We start from the raw sequence: 25562 nt of genomic DNA on the forward strand, positions 1-25562 counted from the left end.
GGGGTGTAGGTAAAAAAAAGGAGGTGTGACAGTGACTTTTAAGCCAAAAGTCATAAGTTAGGAATTCTAACTTTTGGCTATTTTTGTCATTTTAGCTTAAAAATAAGTGCTTAAAAGCACTTTTTACTTTATCCAGATACTATAAAATGGATTAAAAGCCATTTATGCTTAAAAGCACTTAAAGCAAGTCAATCCAAACGGGCTCCTAATTTGATAACATTATCATCAAAAGGGCAGTCTGGTGCACTGTGCACTAAGCTCCCGCTATGCGCGAGATCCAGAAAAGGGCTAGACCACAAGGGTCTATTTTACGTAGTCTTACCCTGCATTTTTGAAGAGGCTGTTTTCACGTCTCGAATACGTGACCTCCTGATCACATGCCAGTAACTTTACCAGTCAGGCCAATGCTCCTCTTCAATAATATTTTCATTAATCTTAAATAATTATTTTTTATAAAAAAAATATTTTTGAAGTAGCAGGAGGAGGAGGAAGAAGCAATGTATACTTTGCCAAAACGGACAAACTTTAAATAACTTTTATAGATGGATATACTTTAAATAGGAGTGTTAAAACTAAAAGCGATGCCACTTCTATAAGGAATTTTTACATTCCTATGCGCTATATGAAATTATATTACCCTCCCTACTCAAGTTTTATTATAATTATATTTTATATACTCAATTACCATTTATGTACATTTTAAGTGAATTAATGATAATATTTAGTGTCCTAAAATTATTCTAACATATCTTCCACTTCCCCACATTTCTCTTTCCATATCCCACCCCTACCACGTATCTTGCACAAGAGAGCAGCAATTCCACCATTGACAACCATTAAAAAAATTTGAAGCTTTGAATTCGAATTTGAGTTTTCAAAAAACATTGTTTGTTTGGAATAGATGTTGTTGCAAAGAATTGAGAATTCTCTCTACGTCTCTCTCTATGTCTCAATCCCAAATTTCAGTAATGTAAAGCAAAGGAAAAGAGAGCAGCAATTCCACCATTGACAACCATTAAAAAGCTTTGAAACTTTGAATTCGAATTTGGATTTTCAAAAATCATTATTTGTTTGGATTTGGTGTTGTTGCAAATAATTGGGAATATGGTTTGAAGTTTATATCTCAATTTTGAGGAGATTTGGTGAAGATTAGACTTGGTTTTGGCTGAATTTCAGATTAAAACTCGAAGAAGAAGAAGACATGACATACATTATACTGCAGAAATTGTAGTAAAACTGTAGAAAAATAATATTCTGTTGTTTATATATTTTTCTTTTATCTATTTAACTATTGTATGAAAGTTGAACAATATTGTATAAAAATTATATTTAAGTTGTATGATATTATAGTTGTATATAACTTAGTAGAAATAATGTATGAAAATTGTAGATAAGTTGTATAATATATAATTAGTTGTATGACATTTATTTTTACTATGTATAAATCAGATACAAAATATACAAAAGACATATTGTATAAAATTTGTATTTAAGTTGTATTTAACTGAGTAGAAATAATGTGTGAAAGTTGTAGATATATTGTATAATATGTAATTAGTTGTATGAAATTTATTTTTACTATGTATAAATTAGATATAAAATATACAAAAGACATATTGTATAAAATTTATATAAAAAATTATATTTAAGTGGTATTATATTGTAGTTGTATATAACTGGGAGGTGAGAGAGGCTTTGGCAAAGGTATCTTCGTCGCATGTTATCAGGAATGAAGAATAATACCACTAGTTCCTATAGAGTTGGCAAACGTTAAAATTCCAGCTTTAGGGATTCCTGCGACTTTCTCACGCCTTTGAACGCAACAGGTGAACTAGTTGCCCATACCCACAAAATTTTAATCAAAATGTGAACAAAATTGGCTCTTTGTCCTCCATATCTACTCCAGATCTAAAGTAAGAAATATATATTAAAGTTTTATTTTATTAGTTAGCATTTTGATTGTACCAATCTCAAACCAAGTTAAGAAGCTTAGTTTATCGTAGGAACTTAATATAAATTAAATTTTGGACTAACTAATTAAGGATTTAATTTTTTATGCTACTGCATCATTGTTTTATTGTGAATAACCACTCTAACCTGAAAGTGACACCTATCATCATTAACTGTTTAAAAAAGAGTTAGTGTGCCAAGATAGAGTTTAAAATACTTGTTGATGGGTATCTTGTCCATTTCTTAGTGGATTGCTGCTAAAAAGAGTGGCAATTATTTGCATATGTTTGGTATTGTATGGAAGTATCTGACTTTTAATTTGAATTGTAGGAATTCGAGAAAATGAAGGAGAAAGACAAAATCTGGAGAGAAGAGAGGAGAGAGGAGAAAAAAAAAGAAAAGGGGTGTAACTAAATTTCTTAATTGAAGGCACTAATAATGAATTAGGTGCCTTTTAAGGTGGAATGTATATATTTTGTAAACAAAACTTGTGTAGGTAGGATAATTTACTAAACATGAACATTTAGGGTAATAAAGTTTCCAATAGTGTGTAGGAATGAAAAAATCTCTTTCTATAACATACTAGATCGGTTATGGCTCGTGCAAGCATGGGCCTAACATTTATAATTTGAAATACTTAATTTTTTGGTACTTTGGATAATTATTTTGTGAGGGGAAATTATTAGTTATGTCATCCCATAAGTAGAGCTGTCAAAACGGGCTAGCCCAACCCAAGCTTCGCGGGCTTTTAAATTTGGTGGGCTAGTGCGGGTTGGCCCTCCATCTATATGGGCCTTAAAATGGTCAGCCCAGCCCAACCCTAAGTGGGTCGCGGGCTAGGGCAGGCCAGCCCTTCAATTTTTTTAGGAAAAAATATTTCTTCAAATCTTTAAATATTTTTTCGTGACATAATCTCTTAATCATATGAACGACTTCTGTTTATTTAGAGTACTTGATATTTGACAAGGAATCTCGTAATTGAAATGCAAATTCTCTTTATCGCTATCTCTTCTTTTTTTAACGTTACATGAATATTTTTTTAGTATTTTTCTTTCGCTTTTCTTAGGTTCAAGAATTACTTCAATAAGTTTATATGTTATGGTTTTATACTTTAGGTTAAACATTATTTATTGATTTCATCATTATAGTCCATAAATTTTTTAAAATTCATGAAATTTGTTAGTGTTGTCAATTTTCTTTGGGTATTAAAACTTGACCTTTTACTATACTGAAGAGTAATTTAATAATTAATAATATATTAAATTAACCAAACTGATCATTGGCCACTTAAAGTAATATTTTCTTTTGAAAAAAAATATTATTAGCCACTTAAAACTTTCTTAGTTCGTTGTTAATTAAGCAAAAGAAAAACTAATCTTGTCATACTACATGCATATTAAAAATATAAATTTTAGTTGATATGGAAGGATAAATGAGCAATCTAAGTTTGGAAAATAGAGATTATAGTTAATATTTGTTTTAGTTTTAATTTTTTTAAATATTTAAATTTGAATTTAATCAATTTTGGGCCTATGGGCCAGCCCAGGCCCAGCCTAGATCAAGCCTCAAGGGCTAACATGCTGATTTGGGTCGGGCTTATAAGCCTCACTTTTAAAAGGGCTAAAAAATCCCAACCCAGCCCTACACAAGTAGCGGGCTGGGTTGGGCTAGCCTCACGAGCCAAGCCCATTTTGACGGCTCTACTCATAAGTAAGTTAGTATAAAAATTAATCAATTCATATAATATTATCAATATTAGCCAACTAGTTGTTTGTAGCAAAAAAAAGTTCAAATTTTTATTTTCTTTTGAGTGGGTATTGTTGGAATATATGGATACATCAAAGGAGTTTAAATCTCAGTTTTGGGATGATTTGGTAGAGTTTTTAGGTGGTTTGAATTGGAAATTCAAAGTAGAAGATGAACATAGAAAAAGATAATATGTGTATCACATATATATCATATGTGTATCACATGTGATACATGCTCGCTACATGTGTTGCAGAAGAATTTTTTGAACTCGATTTTAACCACGAATTTTGATATTAAATCACCTCTAATCTTCCTCAAAATTTGTAATTGACTAATCTATAAGTTTTCAATGAATTTCAACCATACCCATTGAAAAATGTCCCTTTTGATTGGATATATATATATATATATATATATATATATATATTATTTTTTATTTTTTTTGTATTCCATCACCTTGTTTGTTACCTTATCCATGAAATTTCCTTTTCGTGTTGCATCTAATATTGCTGATCATGCTTAAAATTATGGAAGGAGATATTTGCGTGTGATTCTTGGAGAGAAATAATTTTTATTTATTTAAATTTTTAATTTTTGTATGTGCTTGGTTAATTTTGATAAATCTGTGACTAATAGTTAAAAGTTGATAAGTAAGAACTTATTTGGGACATTTCCGTAAGATTCCCCATATAATACAACATGGTCAAACATAAGTGGTAAGACATACATATGTAAATAGGGTTGTGCATACTTTGGTAAATATCGAATTACCATACCGAAATCGAAAATTTTGGTATTCGATATAGTATTTAGTTTAAGTTTTAAAAAAATTGGTATTAGGTATGGTATTCGGTATTTTACCGAAATATTGATATCGTACTGAAATATATATTATATTTACACAATACATATTTTATTAATTATAACATAAATATAAGAAATCTAAAATTTTACTCTCCTTTATTTTCTAAGTTCATCAATTAACTCTAAGTAAGTAACAAGACATTTATCTAAGTTTTCTCTCTCTAGATTGGTATTTGCTGGTTTTGGACACAAATTTTTGTCAATAAACGTTTTAATTTTGTACTTTTGAGTACTTTAATTAAGAATATCATCGTCTATGACTCTAAGCACTAGTTAGTATTCAAATAGAATAAATCGAAGTTACCGAACCGAAAGGAGAAAATTCGAATCATACCGAATTTAATTAGGTACGGTATTGGTATAGCATTTTACGAAATCGAATACCAAAAATATCGAACCGAAATATCTAAATACCGTACCGTACCGACCGAGGAACAACCTATATGTTTATCATCCTTGCTGGGCTTCTTGATTTCTTCTGGCCCAGCCCAACCCCAATGTCATATAAGCCACGTGCTCCATTAAAAGATCGTTCCCCCTTGCTTACCAACTGCCGCATGGAATCGAGCGGTAGACTGGATTCTTTAACGGGGAAAAGACAGTGCAATACGCAGGAACATGACGCAATTAGTTATCGCCGACGTCATGATTACATACTATCCTACGCCAGGGGTGCGCCATGTTCTCACGAACTCAAGAAGGAATTCAATTCTCCACAACTTCACATTCCCCAACAAACTAGCTTCAGAAAGAAAATAAAAATGCCTAGTTTTATCGTCATTGCTGGCGCATGATAGCCTTCAACCGCTGTATAAAAGGCCCTTTCAAATAAATCGCTTATTCAGTGTCAGTCTGTTAACAGCTTCACCGCTTCGCGAAAACCTTCACTTTCAGACGTCCAAATTCTGTAAAGTAAGTTAATTTTTGAGTTGCATATCAGAACTTGAAAGATTCTTAGATTGCGAATTTGTTCAATTTAAAGTTTAAATTAAGTGATTGTTTAGTTATTTTAATAGGTTTGAATCAACTGCCTTTTGTTAGAATGGGGGAGAAGAGAGTGTTGTTGCCGGCGAGTGAAGTTGATATGACGGCTGTCAAGTATACGCCTCAAAGAATTCAAGGTTCTCCTTCCGTAAATCCTACTTGATTAATTTACTTTTTTAAACAGAAAATCAACAGTTAGATATTCCGAAATACACACACACACACAAACCATAAGTTGAAATTCTCCTCATATCAAAATGGCTGAAGAATAAATTTTAAATTGTTTGTTAAAGTTCATTCTGGGACAGAGGGGGACGGGTACTTGTTATCACAAATCTCTGTATTGTTATTGCAAGTTTTTCACTTACTGGTGATGAAAAAACATCCTGTGAATTTGCACGCTATGGACTTGCAGGTCCACATCTGACTGGATTTTGGTTGAAGCTATTTGTAATGTTGGCTGAAGCACCGATTATTGGTTCAATTATCATGATTCTCTTGAAGAACAAGAACCGAAAAACAGAGGTATGATTCTTAATGTATCCAGTTTTATTTTCTTTTTTCTGTTGTGAAAATTCATGTCAAGTGATGTCATATTCTAGATAGCTAAAAAGGTCAAGTTTTCATGATTGACAGATGCTGAAGAATACTGTCATACCAGAGGATCCCATGTTTAAACCTGAGTTTCCTCCTCAAGGTTAGTTCCCTTTATCATTCTTTTTTCAGTAATTTTGAAACTTTTTCTCTCTACATTGTCTACACTCCTGTTCATCTTCTCAAAAGTGTGAATTTTTGCACCCTCATCTATCCTTGGCTTACGAGTGGACCATCATAATAATCTGCTTGATTTGGTCAACATGCTTATTTAAATAGGCTTATCTTTTGTTCTGGGACCTTTTGTTTTTCTTCCTTGTAAGAGACGTCTATTTGGAAGAGGGGTGGAGGAGAGGCGGGTTGATAATATTTGGTGGTAGGCGTTTCTCTCTGGAGTAACGAAGAAGATAACAGGACAAAAGCATATAATAGGGTCCTACACTAGAATTTTTGTTTTTGATAAAACCAATGCCACTTGGAGTCACCTATCCATTTTGTATGGCTTGTGAATTAGAGTCAGAACCTGCTGTTGTTTGCCTGGAAGAAGATGGAAAACCTGAAGAACGCGTTGAGTTAGCCTTGCAGTGTCTTCCAGATTACAATCCAGGCTGTATTCAGATTGCTGATTCAAGTGCACCATTCCGCTATTGGAAGATCCGTGATTATGCATATGCTTACAGGTCGAAGCTTACAACTCCATCTCAGGTAAGTCACTGTTTTCCCTGTTTTCAGTATAGATGTATTATTAGGATAAGATTATATTTACATTTGTGTCATAGGTAGCAGAGCACTTCATCTCAGCTATAGAAGAGTTTAACAATAAGAATCCACTGGCACCGCTACTGATTTCTTATGATCCTGGTGAAGTCAGAAGCCAAGCTGCTGCTTCCACACAAAGATTTAAAGAAGGTATTCGTGTCATTGTATTTCAAAAACATGTCATGCCAGCTATCTACATTTGACTTTATTCAACTCCATTTCTTAGCTGTTGTGTTTGTGCAGGAAGTGAATTATCAATCCTGGATGGTATCTTTATGGCTGTTAAGGATGACATAGATTGCTGTCCCCATCCATCAAAAGGTATGTACTCTAGCTCTAGTCACCAAAGCATAGTTCTTTGCCAGATCTAGTTGCATACTTAATGACAAACAGGTGGAACAACTTGGTTTCACGAGGTTCATGAAGTGAAGAAGGATGCTGTCTGCGTCTCAAGATTACGAAGTTGTGGTGCAGTTTTGGTTGGGAAGACAAATATGCATGAATTGGGCCTTGGAACAACTGGAAATAATGCGAACTTTGGGTGAGTTTAACTTACAAGCCGTAAACAATAGACAAGAAATGCTCGCAGTTCATACCAAGTAAACCGTGATACTAAAGCTCGCTAAAAATTTAATTAACTTAAGTCACACATTTGTCAATATTAAATTAAGTACTAAATCTGGGGAAATTTTTCCATGAAGAGCAACCCTAAAGATTCCATAGAACTGTTTCCTTTTGAATTGTGTTGACTTAATTATTGTTATGCAGGTGATCTCTGCTAATATTACACTATTTACTTTCCACTCTGTTTAGGAATGTTTTTTCTTTTGTTGTAAACAACAGTATGGATGAGTGGATTTGTTTATATGACAGGACAACAAGAAATCCACATGCTCCAGATAGGTACACGGGCGGGTCTTCCTCAGGTTCTGCAGCTATTGTAGCTTCTGGATTGTGTTCTGCTGCACTGGGAACAGATGGAGGAGGTTGTCTATGATACCATGTAGCTCAGGAATCATCTTATGAAATCTTTGTATGTTATGTTAGCTAAAGTTCATTTTTCATGTAAAAGGACAGGTTCAATTCGGATTCCTTCTTCCCTTTGTGGTGTGGTGGGATTGAAGACAACATATGGAAGGACTGACATGAAAGGGTGAGCTCCTATTATGTCGGAGTTCTAAATTTATACAGCTGCATTCTGACTATTAGCAGGTCATCCCCTGAAGATCATCTTACAGTGAAGCCATGAAAGGGGGGTTAGGGTTGGGTGGCTATTAATTTCCTTTCTATCTTATCTTCCCTGTTTCTATGCTCGTATATTGTGCACATCCAATCTAAGAATCATACTGTAACACCATGAAGTGAACCCTGAAATATACCTTCCATCATCTAATATCTTCGTGTACTTTTATGCTTATGCACGTCTCTTCTTTCAGTTTCTTGGTTCATAGATGAACACACAAGTAACTATGTATTTCTAGGTCGAGGTTCATTGTTCTGTGTGACAAAGGACAGAGTTTGAATCGTTAGTGTTGGTCTCCCCTTTTGGGGTTCTGCAAGTTGTGCATTCCAGTCTAAGCTGTTCTGAGTCACCATAAGTATAAACAATGCTTACCAAGGTATATAGTAAAAAACAAATTGTGCTTTCATGGATAAGCTTCTGTTCCAACCTATTAAACCGGAATGAGTATATTTAGAAATAGTTTACTTTGTTAACGGACATAAACCAAAATTGCAGAGAATGGATAAGAGGAAGTCATTATCAATTTTTCTTTTTTACTAGTAAGCTTGACATATTTAAGCATGGTGCTTGACATATTCTCTTGATTGAAAAAATTGAATTCAGGGTTATAATAGAAGTTAGGTGACTAGAGGTTCGTATTTGTCTTAGTTGAAGCTCAGAACAGGTCATACTACTGAGTTGGTGAATAAAATGTTCATGCCATCATAAATTTTCATGGTAAAATGCTCGTCAGCTCCACATAGATTAAGAGATGTTTTCCCTATATAGGTAAATTAAAAAAAAAAGTTTTGCTGAAATTCCTTTTATGGAAAGATGAATTTTATAGTGTTTTTCCCAATTGTAGTGACCATATGTGCTAATTTATTGTTTTTTGTCACCTTAATTGTAAATCTGCTATGTGCAGAATTGTTATTTTCTCATTACTTTGTAAGTCCTAAATAGGTCGCTTCTTAATCTCATCAATTTTTTTGTCAGATTGCTATATCGTGGTGGAACAGTGGCAATTGTTGGTTCTATCACAGCAACTGTTGAGGATGCCATACTGGTGTAAGTAATTCACGGGTTTGAATGTCCTAGAGTGTACCTAATTCTTCTAAGTGCAGTGCTAGTAGTTCTATAAATGGGTGTAATGCAAGACAGCCTGGACCATCACTACTGAGGAAGAATGTACAATCACATAGCTTGTGAGAATGACTCGTCAAAGTACTTGAGTTCATATTATATGCCCGTAAATTGCTATTATCAGCAGAAGTTTTAATCGTCTTTCTCTCTCTATTTCTCCGTATATCAGCTTTATTTTGCTTAAACTACTCTTTTCAAAAATATTAGAGGGTTCTTTTCACTTTATCTTGGGGATGGGGGAGAGTGCGTTTCCTGCTCTATTTACACTTTGAGAGTTGAAAGTAGTAAATATACAAGTCTTAATCCTGCTTCCAATTATGTGAGTTCATTAATAAATCAATCAATCAACAACCCCTTAATCCCAAACTAATTGGGAGTTATGTGTGTTCATAACTTCATATGAAAGAATAGTGCGAGTTAATATAAATGGAACTGTAAAACAAAGCTTGACAAAACGTTACTGATAAGTGATAATGACTAATAAAAATAAACGTTGAACTGTTTTGAGATTCCCATATTTTGTCCCCTAGTGCTTGTGCATGACGCAGCCAAACTGCTGATACTAAACTCAAATTCTTGAACGCTAGCTGCGCGAAAAACTTACCCTTGATGAAATTAGTTTTATTTCTTATGACTTGCTATGTATGTTGCTCTACTTTTTGCCTTCAATGAGCTTAAGATCAACACTTCCAGAAATCTAAGTTGTGTATCTTACTACCAGGTATGCTGCAATTTTAGGATCCTCTCCTGCTGAGAGAGTTTCTTTGAAACCGGTAATTACCCAAGAATATTGCATATTCTCGTCATCATAATCTTGATATAGTATGATACATCTTTTTTTCATTTATTCCTCTATTTCCTCAAAATGTTACAGAACACAAAGTGATTTTATAGAGTTTTCTAAGCATGTTCCTCCAAAGGCATTTGATTGACCATCCGCTTTAGTTTCTCCATTATCTTAAAAACCCACAAGAAATCTCACGAGAAGAGTTGATATACAACTTCTTAGTGTTGGGAACCCTGGTAGTATGTAAACCTTAAGAGAAAGGCTTCTCGAGTGATATTGGCTCGGTCTTTTCTGGCCTCTGGATGAATTCTGCAGAAAGAAATCCTGAAGTTGTGCAACTCCTGTAATAGCCTGGTCTACATGGACCACAATATTGAAGAAAGAAACTTCTAGCTGATGTAATAGGACCTAAACATCAGCTCTCAAAAGTACAACGAAATAGGATGATTTGTAACACTTCTTTTCTTGTTTAGATCATCTAGGGAGCATTGTACTTCTTATTTGGACTATTCTGGAGTCATGTTTCATTTTGACAAAGTAATTTTCACCTTATGAGTTTCAGAGCTGAGTTGTACATGTGCCTATTCCATTAAAGTCCTTTCTTTACTATGTTTCAGGCTCTCCCTTGTTTACCAAATTTAACTTCATGTGAGAGCTGGTACGCTGTAGGATCACTGCGCCTGGGGAAGTATACTGAGGTAATTGCTATTCTGGTTGAGAAGCGTCTGAAATGTAACTTTCTTGTAACAGTTCAATAGTTTCTTGACTTCCTCCTGCAGTGGTTCAATGATGTTTTCTCAACTGAAATATCTGATAAGTGTGAGGATATTCTTAATCAGCTATCGGAAAAACATGGGTGCGAAGTAAGTGTATTGCCCATCTCCAGTTCTTTGGTTCTGTCAAGGGATTGTGATTGTTCATCTGCCATCTTGCTTGCTTAGAGTTAGGGGTCTTATGAGCATCAGTTTTGTGAGTAACTATTTTCTTTCTTTCTATCTTGTTACCATTTCTATTTTTATTAAATTATTTTGCCTTTCTTCCCCTAATTTGAAGACGATAGAGGTTGTAATACCAGAGTTGCCTGAGATGCGCACTGCACATATTGTTTCTGTTGGCTCTGAAGCACTATCTGAGCTGAATCCTGACTTTGAGGATGGGTATGTCTCATTACCTTATTGAGCAGGTCTTCCATTTGCTTGAGCTCGCTTGTTTGGGCCAGTACATGACATGATAATATTATTCATATTCTTCTTAATGAACACCTTGCAGCTTTGCTTTTGTAGAATGATCTGTTTTCGACCTGATTTCCAGGAAATCAGCAAGATCAACATATGATACTCGGTTAAATCTGGCACTTTTTCGAACATATACAGCATCGGATTATGTTGCTGCTCAGTGTCTTAGGTGAGGCATAATTTATCAAATTCTGAATTTGATCTGCTTTGCAAATATAGTGGCATATAAAAGGATATTTGAACTAAGATGTGCGTAGTTTGATCATTATTACTTGTTTTGGAAGTCTAAGCCAATGGTATTCTGTACTTTTGGTAAGCCGTTGCGTAAATAAAGAGAAAAATCTTGTCAATGACACAACATCATCCTCATCACCTTTGCCTGCTTGTATCTGGTGAGAATGAAATTAAATCTTTTGGGTGTACCTTTTTTCGATCCATAGTTTGGTTGCTACTCATAAATTTGCTCAAGAAATATTGAAATCTCTTTTATGTAAGAAAGTGACAATTAGTCTTCTTCTTTTTTCCCCACTCAGTCTGGGCTTAATACTATGTGCTAAATCATCTAAATAGGTTTTATTTCTTCTCAAAAGAACATAGGTAGGATAAGAATTAGAAAAAGAAAAGCCCTACACATGTATGCGCTACAATTTTTGGTTGCTAGTGCTCTCTGATCTTGTTTATCCTCTTGTTTCTTATACTAATGAAAGCATGCAGTCCTATAATTCTGGTATTTTATTCAACTAGCAATTAGGGTAGAAGTGCATTCGCTTCTGATATAGGCAATATGAAAAGTTTTTTAGTACTATAAGTTATTGGATATAATCTCTCTAATTATTCAGGCGAAGGTTAATGTATTACCACATGGAAATTTTCAAGAAGGTGGATATCATTGTGACACCTACTACTGGGTATGTATTCACATTCCTGTCTTTGGGTGATAGTGCATAAGTTTTTTTATCACTTTCTTGGTTAAAGCACTGCTATTATTCATCTAAATGCCATCTGTAAAAATATTACACATCCCTCTTTATGTGCATGCACCTAATCTGCAAGCGCTTATTTTAGTTTCCCCGATGTTTTTCTTTTTTTCTTTTTTTGTTATCTGGAGGAAGGATATATACTCGTGAATACCGCTACTTCCCTCACCATTCCAATTAAATTATTGAATTTGGTCAGTGATGAAGCATGAATAAGATTTTGTTTTCACTGGAACAGTAAGAAGGTGATAGTTGGAGATTGATTACTTTGTTGATGTCAAATCTAGATCAAACCTCTAAAATGTTTTGTATACTCATAAAAGTTAATATCTTCGACCAATATACATATATGTGAAAATCAGCATGCCTGTTAATTATTTGTTGCTGCTGGAATATGAATATATGTGAAACCATCTTTAACTAACAATTGTTTTCCCAATTCTTCAGCATGACAGCACCCATAATATCACCAACTGCTCTTAAAGTTGGAGAGACCAATTTGAGCGTTTCAGGTATATATTTCGTTATGATGCACTGGTTCATGCATTTTTTGGAGAGATGCTATCAACTGCTTGGTGTCTAACTGAGTCTGAATAGATTGATCTATTAAAGCTATAGGGTGGTGGCACACTATTTTTTTCTCTTCTGACGTGGTAAACTCCAGACCCCCAAACCTCCCCTCCCTCCCCTGGACAACAATGGTTTATCCCACTTTTCCCTTGCTGGTTCGAACTCTAAACCTTTTGGTTGGAAGTGATGTAATCTTACAACTGGAATAATTTCTCGTGTCGTTGCATGTACTGATTTAAGAAGGATGATCCTCTTTCTAAGATATTCTTAACTGTGGTACTTGTGTGAATTTTTTAAAGTATAGTTAGCTGCTAATTTCTTAAGCATTATCCTTCTTAAATCAGTTTGGATAGGAGTACTACTTTACAATCTTATGTTGGTTTTTGTTCTCACACTCTCTTCCAGGAAATCTTATGCGGTTCGTATTAGCAGGAAATCTTTTGGGCTTTCCTGCAATTTCTGTGCCTGTAAGCATAGCATCTTTCTCCTATGTACTTGAAAATTTAGACTAACTAAAGATTCCGGAAAATTAACTTGATGGGATAGAAAGTACATTGTCTGACGCATACTAAATTTCATACCCAGTCTGGATACCCTTTACATTTAAAAATTACAGTATTATCTGCTCTTAGTTTACTTGGTTTAATGGATACCACAAATGAAAAAGTGTGTGAACCCCTATATTAAAATCAATTAAATGGTAGAAACATATCCTTAGAGATTGTTAACATCATAAAGATGAATTAACAATTAAATTCTTTTCTTTTATAGTGAAAGGACTCATGTCACAAGTCCTAGTGAAGTTGAAACATGACATATATCAAATGGCTCTGTTTCTGGTTTTAAGGTGGCGTAGTGCAGTTCTACATAGGTAATCTTGTTTAGTGTGGAATCCTGCCAAGCAAACCTTTCTGATGTAGGACAGATTAGGAGTTACTAGCCTACACCTAGTCAATGGATGAAGTGCAAACCAATGCAGAATTTGGATTTGTTTTATGTCGTGAAAGAATGCTAATTTTAAACTGGAAATAAAAATTGCATTCGAAGAGCTCTTACATTTAGCATTTTTCCAAAACTCAAACTGTAAACACAATTGTTGAAATCGTTCTGATGTTTTATGCTGAACCCATGGTACTTGGTAATACCTGAGGAGATTAATTTATATTAAATCATTCACCTTGTGGAAACTACTAGACAATGCGGTGTCAATAATATCTCCCAACTGTTTCATATTTTTGTTGGAATCTTGTATGCTCAGGTTGGCTATGACAAGCAAGGACTTCCTATAGGTATGCAGCTCATTGGGCGTCCATGGTGCGAAGCATCCATTTTGCGCTTGGCGGCTGCCATAGAGGTATGGCTACCTTCCAGCAAAACGAGTCACGGACCATTTTCTTGAAACAGATGACACCATATAGACCTCAATGCCACTTGGTACGTAGATATATGTTTGGGATTGTAATAGTCGATATGTTACTTTTCAGGAAACTTGTGCAGGGCCAAAGAAGAAGCCGGTGCAGTTTTATGATATTTTGAAAGGGAACCAGTTGTGAAGTTTACGTTCTCAATTTACATATTGATGATGGCTCTCATGCATTGGTGATTTCAGAACTCACGTAACTTTTAGAAGTGGTTCATTTGCTGTAATTGTATTGATCCTACTGTATAACTTTTCTTGCCAAAAAGTCTTGCTCATATGCTAAACTAGGGGCATTCTCTCATGAGGTCCCTAGTTACATCTCCTAGTGACTGCAGAAAAGTATCCTTCCTCTAATGTGGAAATGATATTTCCAATTGACCTTAGTTTCGCAGGGGAGCTGTCAAAGTTTGTACTCCTAGTCAAGCTATATCACTCTACTTTGGAAAAAGAATAGGAAAATTGATGCATATTTTTAATAGATTGGTAAAAATGATTTGAAATGAGTAATTAATACTTTGGGTATAATAAGAAAAAAGAATTATCTTCTCTTGATGTCACGACCCAAATTTACCATGTCGTGATGGCGCATAACGTGGAACTAGGCAAGCCGATTCACTTATCAAAACAACTCGACATTTCAAAACAAAGATTTTCTTTAAGCTATTTAATTAATAAAACTTCATGAGATAATTCTGAATAACAAAGTGCGGAATGAAAAGTCCGGTATCAGGGCGTCACAAGTTATGAGCATCTACTAGGAACTGTCTGATGCAACAAAGACTAATACAGTCTGGAAAATAAATCATAATGTCTAAAGGAAGATAGGAGGGAGAAGGGCAAGGCTGTGATTGCCATGCAGCTACCTTGCCAACTCCAAAATATCCGCGACAGATGAAAATCAACACTCGCTAGCACGTCCAGCAACCCCTGGATTTGCACACAAGGTGCATGGAGTAATGTGAGTATGCTAACTCAGTAAGTAAGAAAGGTAAATAAAGACTGAGCAGTAGGAAACACATAAAGCTTAAATCATGAAATTTCAGTAAGTACAACATGCTTTCAAATCAGTATGTGAGTAAATTTATTCGTTTAAAAATCCAGTTTCAATAAAACTGTCTAAAACATCTTTCAACAATTTTTCCAACAAAATGATGAAACAGTGAGTAAAAATGATGAAAACATAAATAGCCCCCGGGCAAAACATGAATCACGAACAACCCCTCGGGCAACATCACTCAGGGTACCCCACTCACTGGGGGTGTACAGACTCCGGAGGGGTTCCTACAGCCCAAGCGCTATAATTCACATGGACAACTCACGAGCTATAGTATCAATATCAGAATTTGCACGGACAACTCACGTGATATACTCTCAATATCCTTACAATTTCAGGCCCTCGGCCTCACTCAGTCATAAACCTCTCAAGCCACTCGGGCTATCAGTAAAAAGGGCAGGGTGCTCAGCCCAAAATATCATTTTATGCATCAAGACGGAGTAATAAAGACTGAGTTATAGATCTTAAATCAAAACAGCGAGAGAATAATAAGAAAAGACCATTTGGCACGAGGCCTAAATATGACATTCAGCCCAATTTATAGAAACTCTTTCTAAAACACATAAGTATCATATAGTTTTCGGTCAAATACGCAACTTAATAGTTGCTATGGGACGGACTAAGTCACGGTACAATGAAATATAGCTGAAAAACACATAAGAAGCAGAAATGGGGGAAATATGGCTATAATTCACGAAACGACCGGCCGAATTGTTACACTTGATATGCTAAAAGTGACAAGTAAAAGTGAAACTCTATTTTAATTTACTGGACAAGTAAAATTGAACGGAGGGAGTATATATATATATATATATATGGATAAGTAAACATGAGCGGCGTAATACTTTTCAAGAAAAAATATGGACTTTAATCCGCTTTAATTGCCAACCAAATTAGTTGGTGCCAATCGAATGCCAATAGCACTTGGGTAGGTCTATTAATGGAAGTACCGTTTGAATCAAGAGCCTAGAGGGGTAAAGTAACCTCCTACCCATTTTGACGTGAGTAATGTAATTCAATTCAATGTAACTCACCTAAAGTAGCTCAACTGGTCAAACTTTACATGAAATAATATATTATTTCAAGATTTTGATATAAAAATAATATAATTTTTAATCAAATCAAATACTAATCCCGAACCAAATGGCCCCTTAGTAAAAGTCAAACCAATAAAAACAGAAGCATATCAATATCATAGAAATGATCGTCCATGTCATCGTTAAACATCCGCGCCCGCGTTTTGAGATTCTTACGGAACTCTTTGAAATTCACAATTGGATAATCCAATCCTATAGGAGTATATTTCTACTATCCTACGCCTCTGTGTTTGTTGTTCTCACCAATTTTCTTTGAACCAATCTAAAGTAGTACTCTAGTTCTTAACCAATACAATTAAACGTGCGCTCACTGCGCACTTCATTATTAACCACTGCTCACCGGCCGGTAACGAGCTTTCATACTTGCTGATTGCATTTATTTTAAGCTTTGTGAATTCCGACGTCTGCGAGGTGTGAAAATTGATCAATTCTAGAAACTTCCGTAAAGATTTAAGCTTTTTGAATTTTGATTTTCTCTTTTTTATTTTCTAAGTGATGAATGTGGTGAATTTTTGTTAGATTTAGAAATGGGGAAGAAACAAGTGATGTTACCGGCGAGTGATGTTGACTTGACGGCGGTGAAGTACATACCGGAAAATATTCAAGGTTTAATGATATTATACTAATACTAGTATTTGATTGCGTTTTCTATTGTTTTTAGTATTTAAATGTGCAACTTTTTTTAAAAATTTTTTGTGCAGCTCCACATTTGACTGGTGTCTGGTTCAAGTTTTTCTTGAAGCTGGTTGAAGCACCGGGTATTGGATCTTTGATGATGAATCACCTCAAGAATGAAAACAAATTTGATGAGGTTTAATTCGTAATTTGTTGTATTTATGTGCATTATTTATATACTTACTATTGTGAGTATACATGAAATGCTTAACTAAAGACTGAAGAATATATGTATTCATGATTGACAGAAGTTGAGATACACCGTCATACCGGAGAATCCTATGTTTAAACCCGAATTTCCTCCTCAAGGTTCACTCTTTCTCTAAGATGTCCATTCTGTCTCTCTATCTATTTGAATTTGGATATTTCTGTTAGAACTTAGAAATGAAATAGAAAAACAGTTCTTTATCCTCACTCGACATTGGTGGACTTAGACTCCGGTTTTCACGTAAATGAGCTGCTTTACAAGTAATCATTAAAAGGACCAAAAGGAACGAGACATAATTTAAACGGTCAATGTGTTTTTTGTTGTTTCCTTTTTTTAGTTGTAAAATGTTCTCTTCAAGAAACAAATGTGACATTATGTGAATTTTCCTGTGCTAATAGGATGTAGCAATTACATGGTGGCTTAGTAGGTATGCGCAAGTTGGTCAGGACACCGCTGTTATAAAACTGTAACTGTAAGGCAGTGCAGCAGTAACAAAATAATGAGAACTTCCCTAATCATATTGGTTATTATAAAACTTGTTAAAATTGTGTGATCTTGTTGAACATTTGCATTTCCTTCTTCCTAATCGTGGAAGTTGGGGCTGTGCAGCAGTAACAAAATAATGAGAACTTCCCTAATCATATTGGTTATTATAAAACTTGTTAAAATTGTGTGATCTTGTTGAACATTTGCATTTCCTTCTTCCTAATCGTGGAAGTTGGGGCTACTCCAGTTGTAAGGCAGTGCATCAGTAACAAAATAGTGAGATCTTCCATAATCATATCGGTGATGATAAAACTTGTTAAAATTGATGACATCAACATGGATGCAGAAGATGTATATGTGCATACAAACACATGCGCGTGTGCACACACATATAGTAAGATAAAAATGTGGGACCTTTCATCAAATGTCCATGGTGACCTAGCCATGATACAGAAGTGCTGTATACTTGGCACTAATTCAGTTTGTATTTCCTGACTTTAGAGCCAGAACTTGCTGTTGTCGGCCTGGTAGAAGACGGAAAGCCTGAAGAGCGAGTTGAGCTAGCCTTAAAGTGTCTTCCAGAATATGATCCATCTAGCAATTGGAGCGGTGATTCAACTGCATCATTCCGCTATTGGAAGATTCGTGATTATGCATATGCATACAGATCTAAGTTTACTACTCCATCTATGGCAAGGCACTTCTGTGGTTGCTTGGTTTTGTTTCTTTCGTATAGTCTCTAGGATTAAAGAGGTTATTCCCTGTGTTACAGGTTGCAGAGCGCTTCATCTCAGCCATTGAGGAGTTCAACAATAAGAAGCCCCCAGCACCACTGTTAATTTCTTTTGACCCAGACGAAGTGAGAAAGCAAGCTGCTGCTTCTACACAAAGATTTGAACAAGGTATTTCAATATTTACATGTTTCTAGCGCTGTATACATCGTCGAACTGTAAGTGAATAATACTCCATAATTTATATACTTGCAATCTATGCTTTGTCAGAATAATACTTTTCTGACTGGCAAATAAGCAGGGAATCCACTGTCAATCTTGGATGGGATTTTCATGGCAATCAAGGATGATATTGATTGCTATCCTCACCCTTCGAAGGGTATGTATTTTAGTTTTCATCTGCTGACCAAGCCCTATTGCCAGATTTAGTTATATACTTGATGCAAACAGGAGCAACAACATGGATGCATGAGGTTCGTGAGGTAAAGAAGGATGCTGTTTCTGTGTCGAGATTACGAAGTTGCGGTGCAATTTTGGTTGGAAAGGCAAACATGCATGAGTTGGGCATGGGTACTACTGGAAATAACGCAAACTATGGGTATGTGTTGCCTAGAAGCTACAAATGACAAAGTTAAATTGTTCTCGGTGTTCATTATATGCTCTTTTTGTAGAAAGTCTTTGTGTACGCGAAATGTTGAATTGCATCTGACCCTTTCTAAGGCAGTCCTCAGACATTTCCTTTCTTTTTTAAATGTAACACCAGCTTCATAGACTTCTTTTGCAGTATATCCTGAGGTGGGAAACTCAAGAGCTGTACATTAATTGTTGTGAACATAGTCTTCTCTACCCTATAACATTCCTGAGTTAAAAATATCTTTGTGACAGGACTACAAGAAACCCACATGATCCCGATAGGTATACAGGAGGGTCTTCTTCAGGCCCTGCAGCTATTGTGGCTTCAGGACTGTGTTCCGCTGCTTTGGGGACGGACGGAGGAGGTTGTACACCTACACCATGTCACACTCAAGAATCCACATATTCAATCTTCATAAAACCAGTATGTTTATTGATGCTTGATTTAATGTGTAAGGACAGGTTCAATTCGAATTCCTTCTTCCCTTTGTGGTGTTGTGGGCTTGAAGTCAACATATGGTCGAATTGACATGGAAGGGTGAGCTTGTCACACAGTTGTACATGTGTCTTATGATCTGCTTTTCTCCCTAACAGATCTTCTAACTGTATAGCCATTATTCCTTTTTCTCTTTTGTCAACCATCATTTTCTCTTGCATTTACGTCTGTATCTTCATTTAGGAGCATGTGGTTCATATATGCATGTTTAGACATTTGTTTAAGACCTACTTCGACCTTCTAGATGTAGTGATATAGACCTTCTCAATTGGATTGATTATTTCTCCAGATCGTTGTATGAGTTAAGAGGTCATGCTTTTTCACAATAACACTATTCCAGTATCTTGAAAGATGGTATTATGATCATCTGATCAAATGATGGTGTTATGATCATATGTTATGCTGCTTTCTGTCTTGCTACATTAATATCAATTCAAATCTTTATAATTCCAGTAAGGATACCTTTTAAGAACATTCTTTGATGTAACATCTCATAGGTTGCTTGCCTATGTAAAAGAATGGAATATGAAACTTTATTTATCAAGAATGATTTATGAAACTTTAATTATCAGGGTAAAGAACTGAATATGAAACTTTAGATATCTGCATACTTTTTATTAGTGTAAACATGCAAAGAAAATATTGATATGGAGCTTGAAATTACTGCTGGCTGATTGCAAGAATTCCTGTTGGGGTGCTTAGTTTTTAAAGAACTTAACTGAACTCAGTGAAGTTCCATAAGTTGCGACTGATTTTGGTGCTTATAGGGCTTAATGCACAATTTGAGTTCGGAAAAAAGCCTCCAAACATATCAGAAAAGGAATCAACACTCCAAGCGATTAACAATGACACAACAAATCCGTTGTGATTTTTCATAACTTGGAATCTCCACTAATAACTACTTTTTGTATCATTAAAAACAGAAGAAAAAAGAAAGAAAGAAAGAAAGTATCCACTTGCAGCTGACTCTGGTGAACTGATTAGTGATTTCCACTTATGCTTAGTAGTTTTAATGAAATCAAACCTGTTATCTCTTGTACCTTATTATAAGTCAGTTTTGGGCGCATAGACATTCCTTCATGTCTTTATGGTGTTCTTAGTGGTTTCTTTTACATGTAAAGGGAGAAAAGTGTCTTTCCAGGATGGGGCAGATTCACTGTAGTACTCTTTTATTTATCCAGGTCACTGTGTGGTGCTGGAACAGTGGAAGTAATCGGACCAATCACTGCAACAGTTGAGGACACCATACTTGTGTAAGCCGTCATAAGTTTGAATAATGGAAATATGCTTAATCTTTAACTGTAGTTATCTGCTTATTATTTGGACTGCCAAATAAATGAAATTTGTGTTGAAATTAGCTGGCCTACAAATCTGCTTGCCCCATCTACTAAGCGTGATGGTAAAGGACAAACTAAATGAATCTTTATATTGAGGCAAGGAAATGAGAAAGATAAGAGCTTTAAGGAGTATGTAAGTTGAAAATTCAAAGTACAGATGGGGTAATGCTACACAGCTTTAAGAGTTTCTCCAACTAAAGCAATTGACTGTTAACAAACTACTACAATTTCATCATAGAAATCTTAATTTGTGCAGCGCACAGCATACATACACACACTGAGGAAATGGGAAAGAAAAGAAAACAGTCATAAGGTTTGATAAGGTAAAACCCGCTCCCCAATCCCCTGCTCAGAAGTCAACGTGGCTCTTTTCCACTTCATTTCCTTGATGACTCGAACTCCCAATCCCAACGCTGTGATTGGTGCTCTTGCCCCTGGAGCAATCTAACTTGTCAGGCGAAAAAGAAGACGCACTTTACACTACCATTAGGATGTAAATGACTCCTTTAAGTGCATTCATAAACACAGCTGAATTATCAAAAGAAGATAGGAAAAACTAACTCCTTTTCCTATAGATTCAAAGAAAGTAGGAAGATTTAGATATTTTAGTCTGGTGTTGTGTTTTTGTCAAGTATGCCAGAGAACTTGTCAAGTTGAGTCTTCCTGGACTTGTTGATGTAGTTTTCATTTTTCACTGTACAAGTACTTGATTTACTAGATTTATTGATCTCACTTTTGTTTTAGATAAAATTAGAATCGAATATTCTAGGAAATTGCAGTGATTTGATCTTATCCATTACTTATCAGGTATGCAGCAATTTTGGGATCCTCTCCTGTTGATAAAATCTCTTTGAGACCGGTAATCAGTGAATCATTAAAGAATGCTTAATTATCTTCTTTATTCTTAAACTCTGTATTTTGCTTGGCCATTCTGCTTTCGTCTTTTTTCTTTATTGTATTACTTCTTAAAGTACCTTTCCAGTAGACAGGATAACCTGAAACATCACATACAGGCTTAGAACATCTATGGACCATGCCAGGTTGCATTAATAAAGCTTTAAGAAGATGGATTGGGCAATCCTCTTTCACTGGCAACAGGCAGTTCTGGAATGCTATTTCCTGTGTGCATTTTCTGGAATATTTGGCTCGAGGGGAAGGATAGTATATCAGTTGTAAAATGCAGATGTTTGAGAAGTCTTTATCTATGGAGTAGAGGAATACTGTAACTGACATAGATTCTCTGATAGACTTATTGTATTCCTTTGACATATAGAAGGAAAGTATCTTTCTTCCTTCTCTGATGTACTCTTTTGTGTACCTCCTTGGTACTTTTCAATAAAACCTTTACCTTTTCATTGAAAACATCTAGGAGCTGTGTTCTTAGTTTATATCTCGCAAGAAGATTTTAGATTTTATCTAATTGAGTTTGGACATCACTGTGGATCAGAAGTTCTGTTTCTTTAATTTAATCATCTCTCTCTATTTCTTTCAGACCCTCCCTTGTGTACCTGATTTATCTTCACAACATAGCTCACAATCTTTGGAATCACTGCGCCTTGGAAAATATACAGAGGTGAGTATACTTTTTTTTACTGAATTTTTTTTGGTTATCTCTTTGATAAACTCATAGCAACCTACTCTTGCAGTGGTTTAATGATGTATTCTCAGTTGATATTTCTGACAAGTGTGAGAATGTTCTTAGTCGACTATCTGAAAAGCATGGATGCAAAGTAAGTCTACTTCTATTATTCCATTCTTCATAGCTTTATCTGGGACTTTGGCACGTATATTTGCTAGCTTTTGGTTTAGGATTGCCGGAACCATTAGCATCAGTATTGTAAGTAACTATTTTCTACATGTTTGTAAAATATTTCTGATATTTTTCTTTATCTCATGGTTGAAGACGGTAGAGATTGTTATACCAGAGTTGCATGAGATGCGGGCAGCTCATATTGTTTCTATCGGGTCTGAATGTTTATGCAGCATGAATCCAGACTGTGAAGATGGGTACACACTCTAGCTTTGGACATTTTATACATCACATTGCTTCTTACTAGATCTCGATGTCTTATTCCTAAAATTGTTTCCTGATATTATCTTAATTATCTGTTTTCTTCCCTTTGTCTCCAGGAAAGGACCACGATTGACATATGATACTCGCACCAATCTGGCACTTTTCCGTTCATTTACAGCAGCAGATTATGTTGCTGCTCAGCGACTTAGGTGAGATATTTTCTTTTTCAAGCTAGCTAACGAAATCAATATAAACCTCTAGTCATGAATTTATTTCAGAATCGAACTGTGTCATGGTCTAGAATACTGTGGCATCTGAAATTACCGAAAATGTCATTACTTGTAGCTTACTGTTGGATTTTGCACTTTGTTATTTGCCAAAACTTTTAAGTTGATAACTTTGGAAACCTAAACAAGGATTTTGCTCAAAGAAGTCAGATACACTCCAAACCAAGTATATGATTGGTAAGACATATGATGGAGTATTTAATATCCTGAAAGTAAATGTTTCATACAATCATCATGATGGGATGATGAATTGGGAAAATGTTGACTGCTTAGGCCAAATATCTTCTAATTTCTATACTGTTCACATGTTATGTCTGTCTTTCTCTAACATACTGTTCACTAGTTATGTCTGATCTTTTATGCTTTGCTTGCGCATATACTCTGTACTACTAACCCTTTCAATTAATATCATATGCATTTCTATTTTCTAACAGATGTAAGAAGAAATGCAATCTTTGAGAAGTACAAATAATATGATTCAGACATAACTCTTCTCTGGGTTGTTGCAGGCGGAGGATAATGTATTTCCATATGGAGATTTTCAAGAAGGTGGATATCATTGTGACACCTACAACCGGGTAGGTCAAGAGAAGCCTCCAAAATTTGCAGAATTATCTTTCACATCTTTCACCAAGGCTAATAGTATTCCAGTAAATGAACGTATTTTCCCACCTTTTCATGTGCACGCATTTAATCACTCATCCCTAGCTTTTCAACTAATTTCCCTGTTTGTTTTGTCATGCACGGTTTTTGTTTTTTCCACTTCTTTTGGTTGGTGGGACTTCTGTGCCTGAGATAATATTCTTAGCAATGAAGCGGGCACGTGATTGACTTGGTCACCTAGATGCCTAAAACATTATACGGCAAGTCAAGGATGTGTAGGAAGGAGATTGGTTCATTGATTCATGTCAATTTTGATATATGACATCCTGAGATTGTGTGCATAGGCAGTTCATAGTTCTGTATATTCCTAAAACCATCTGTGGAACTTCTTTTTCAGCATGACAGCGCCCAGAATTCCACCAAGTGCTCTTAATGTTGGGGAGACTGATTTGCAAGTTTCAGGTTTTTTCCTACACTCGATCTGTTTCAAGATATTATCAACTATAGAGCTAGTAGAAATTGTCCTGCTGTTTATCTACTATTTTCTTGGACAGCTTACTGTATTGCAGTTTCAGGTTAGATTCATATTTATGTATTCTTTTTTCAGGAAATCTTATGCGGTTTATTATAGCAGCAAATCTTCTCGGACTTCCTGCAGTTTCTGTCCCTGTAAGTTATTTCTCCTCTATCCAGGGTGGTTAGTTGACCAATGGTCATTCAGGGATGGTACTCTCTTGAACCTCATGGATTGTTTCATTGGTTTACGGGAGGGGTTTGTGTGAAAATAGAAAAAAATGGTTCAAAATTGGCTTTATTCTCTCCACTTATCCCCAAAAAATGCTTTATCCTCCCGAAGCATATCAATCCATAATGTAGGATTTGTTTATCCCGTTCAGAATGAGGTGAGCCTAGTTTCACCTGTTATAACAATGATGATAATCACCATCTCATAACGAGTTGCATGCTCAGGTTGGTTATGACAAGCAAGGGCTTCCCATAGGTATCCAACTCATTGGCCGACCCTGGTGTGAAGCTTCCATTTTGCGCTTGGCTGCTGCCATTGAGGTAATTGAGAGCGATCATGATCATTCAAAGCTTGGAACAGTGATTCCTAAGCAGAAATGACTTCAGTACCAACGTATTTTACTTCCTCTTTTTCAGGAAACTTGTGCCGAGCCCAAGAAGAAACCACTGCAATTTTATGACATTTTGAAAGGGAACTAGAAATCAAGCTCATGGCGTTGGAAGCTCAGGCTATAATGGTAACACGAGTCATGAAGGCGTGGATTTATTTATCGGGCTTTTGGTGATTTACAGAAACAATGAACTTGAAACTTTTGTCTTTTTCCAAATGATCTTGAAACTGACTATACCGAGTTTGAGGTACCACATAATGAAATAATGCTGATATTTCTCCAGCAGAAGTAACGGCCACCTCCCCCTTCTTTTTCGTGGTGTTCCTCTTCAGCAAGTTTTGGCTAGTATGTACTTAAATACCTGGGCAATAGTCTGAAAGAACCAGAGTCAGGCATCATGTAGAAACCAATATTTGCGACGTTTGTTATTTACCAACAGAAGAAACACCTTCTTCCTCTGCAACTTTCTCATCTGCAGCTTCATGCAATAGATTAGCCCCAGAAGGTATGCAGTGAAATGTGTGCAAAACAAAGAGGTGGTGTAAGTTTCA

The 25562-nt window shown here is 35.5% G+C and overlaps 2 protein-coding genes across 3 annotated transcripts; both read left to right on the forward strand.

Moving 5' to 3' along the window:
• The first annotated feature begins 5116 nt into the window (after positions 1 to 5116).
• Positions 5117 to 14575, forward strand: LOC104223214 (fatty acid amide hydrolase-like). Its single transcript, XM_009774592.2, has 21 exons — positions 5117 to 5475; positions 5580 to 5684; positions 5963 to 6072; positions 6184 to 6244; positions 6656 to 6846; positions 6921 to 7050; positions 7144 to 7221; positions 7294 to 7441; positions 7774 to 7886; positions 7978 to 8053; positions 9119 to 9190; positions 9987 to 10038; positions 10670 to 10750; positions 10832 to 10915; positions 11106 to 11209; positions 11364 to 11456; positions 12127 to 12195; positions 12712 to 12776; positions 13240 to 13301; positions 14093 to 14188; positions 14319 to 14575. Exons 2-21 carry the CDS (start codon positions 5606 to 5608, stop codon positions 14385 to 14387), a joined length of 1833 nt encoding a protein of 610 aa, XP_009772894.1. The 5' UTR covers positions 5117 to 5475; positions 5580 to 5605; the 3' UTR covers positions 14388 to 14575.
• Positions 14576 to 16510: 1935 nt separating this feature from the next.
• Positions 16511 to 25299, forward strand: LOC104223215 (fatty acid amide hydrolase-like). 2 transcript variants are annotated; one of them, XM_009774596.2, is made up of 21 exons: positions 16511 to 16816; positions 16925 to 17011; positions 17107 to 17216; positions 17329 to 17389; positions 18276 to 18466; positions 18547 to 18676; positions 18807 to 18884; positions 18956 to 19103; positions 19391 to 19503; positions 19601 to 19676; positions 20816 to 20887; positions 21779 to 21830; positions 22464 to 22544; positions 22618 to 22701; positions 22875 to 22978; positions 23102 to 23194; positions 23782 to 23850; positions 24273 to 24337; positions 24483 to 24544; positions 24845 to 24940; positions 25037 to 25299. In XM_009774596.2, exons 2-21 carry the CDS (start codon positions 16933 to 16935, stop codon positions 25097 to 25099), a joined length of 1827 nt encoding a protein of 608 aa, XP_009772898.1. In that variant the 5' UTR covers positions 16511 to 16816; positions 16925 to 16932; the 3' UTR covers positions 25100 to 25299. The 2 variants fall into 2 exon arrangements, with proteins under 2 accessions (XP_009772898.1, XP_009772899.1); XM_009774597.2 differs by having other exon boundaries at positions 16728 to 16816; positions 16931 to 17011.
• Positions 25300 to 25562: the final 263 nt, after the last annotated feature.

This window comes from Nicotiana sylvestris, chromosome 1 (assembly GCF_000393655.2).
Source record: "Nicotiana sylvestris chromosome 1, ASM39365v2, whole genome shotgun sequence".
NCBI lineage: Eukaryota > Viridiplantae > Streptophyta > Magnoliopsida > Solanales > Solanaceae > Nicotiana > Nicotiana sylvestris.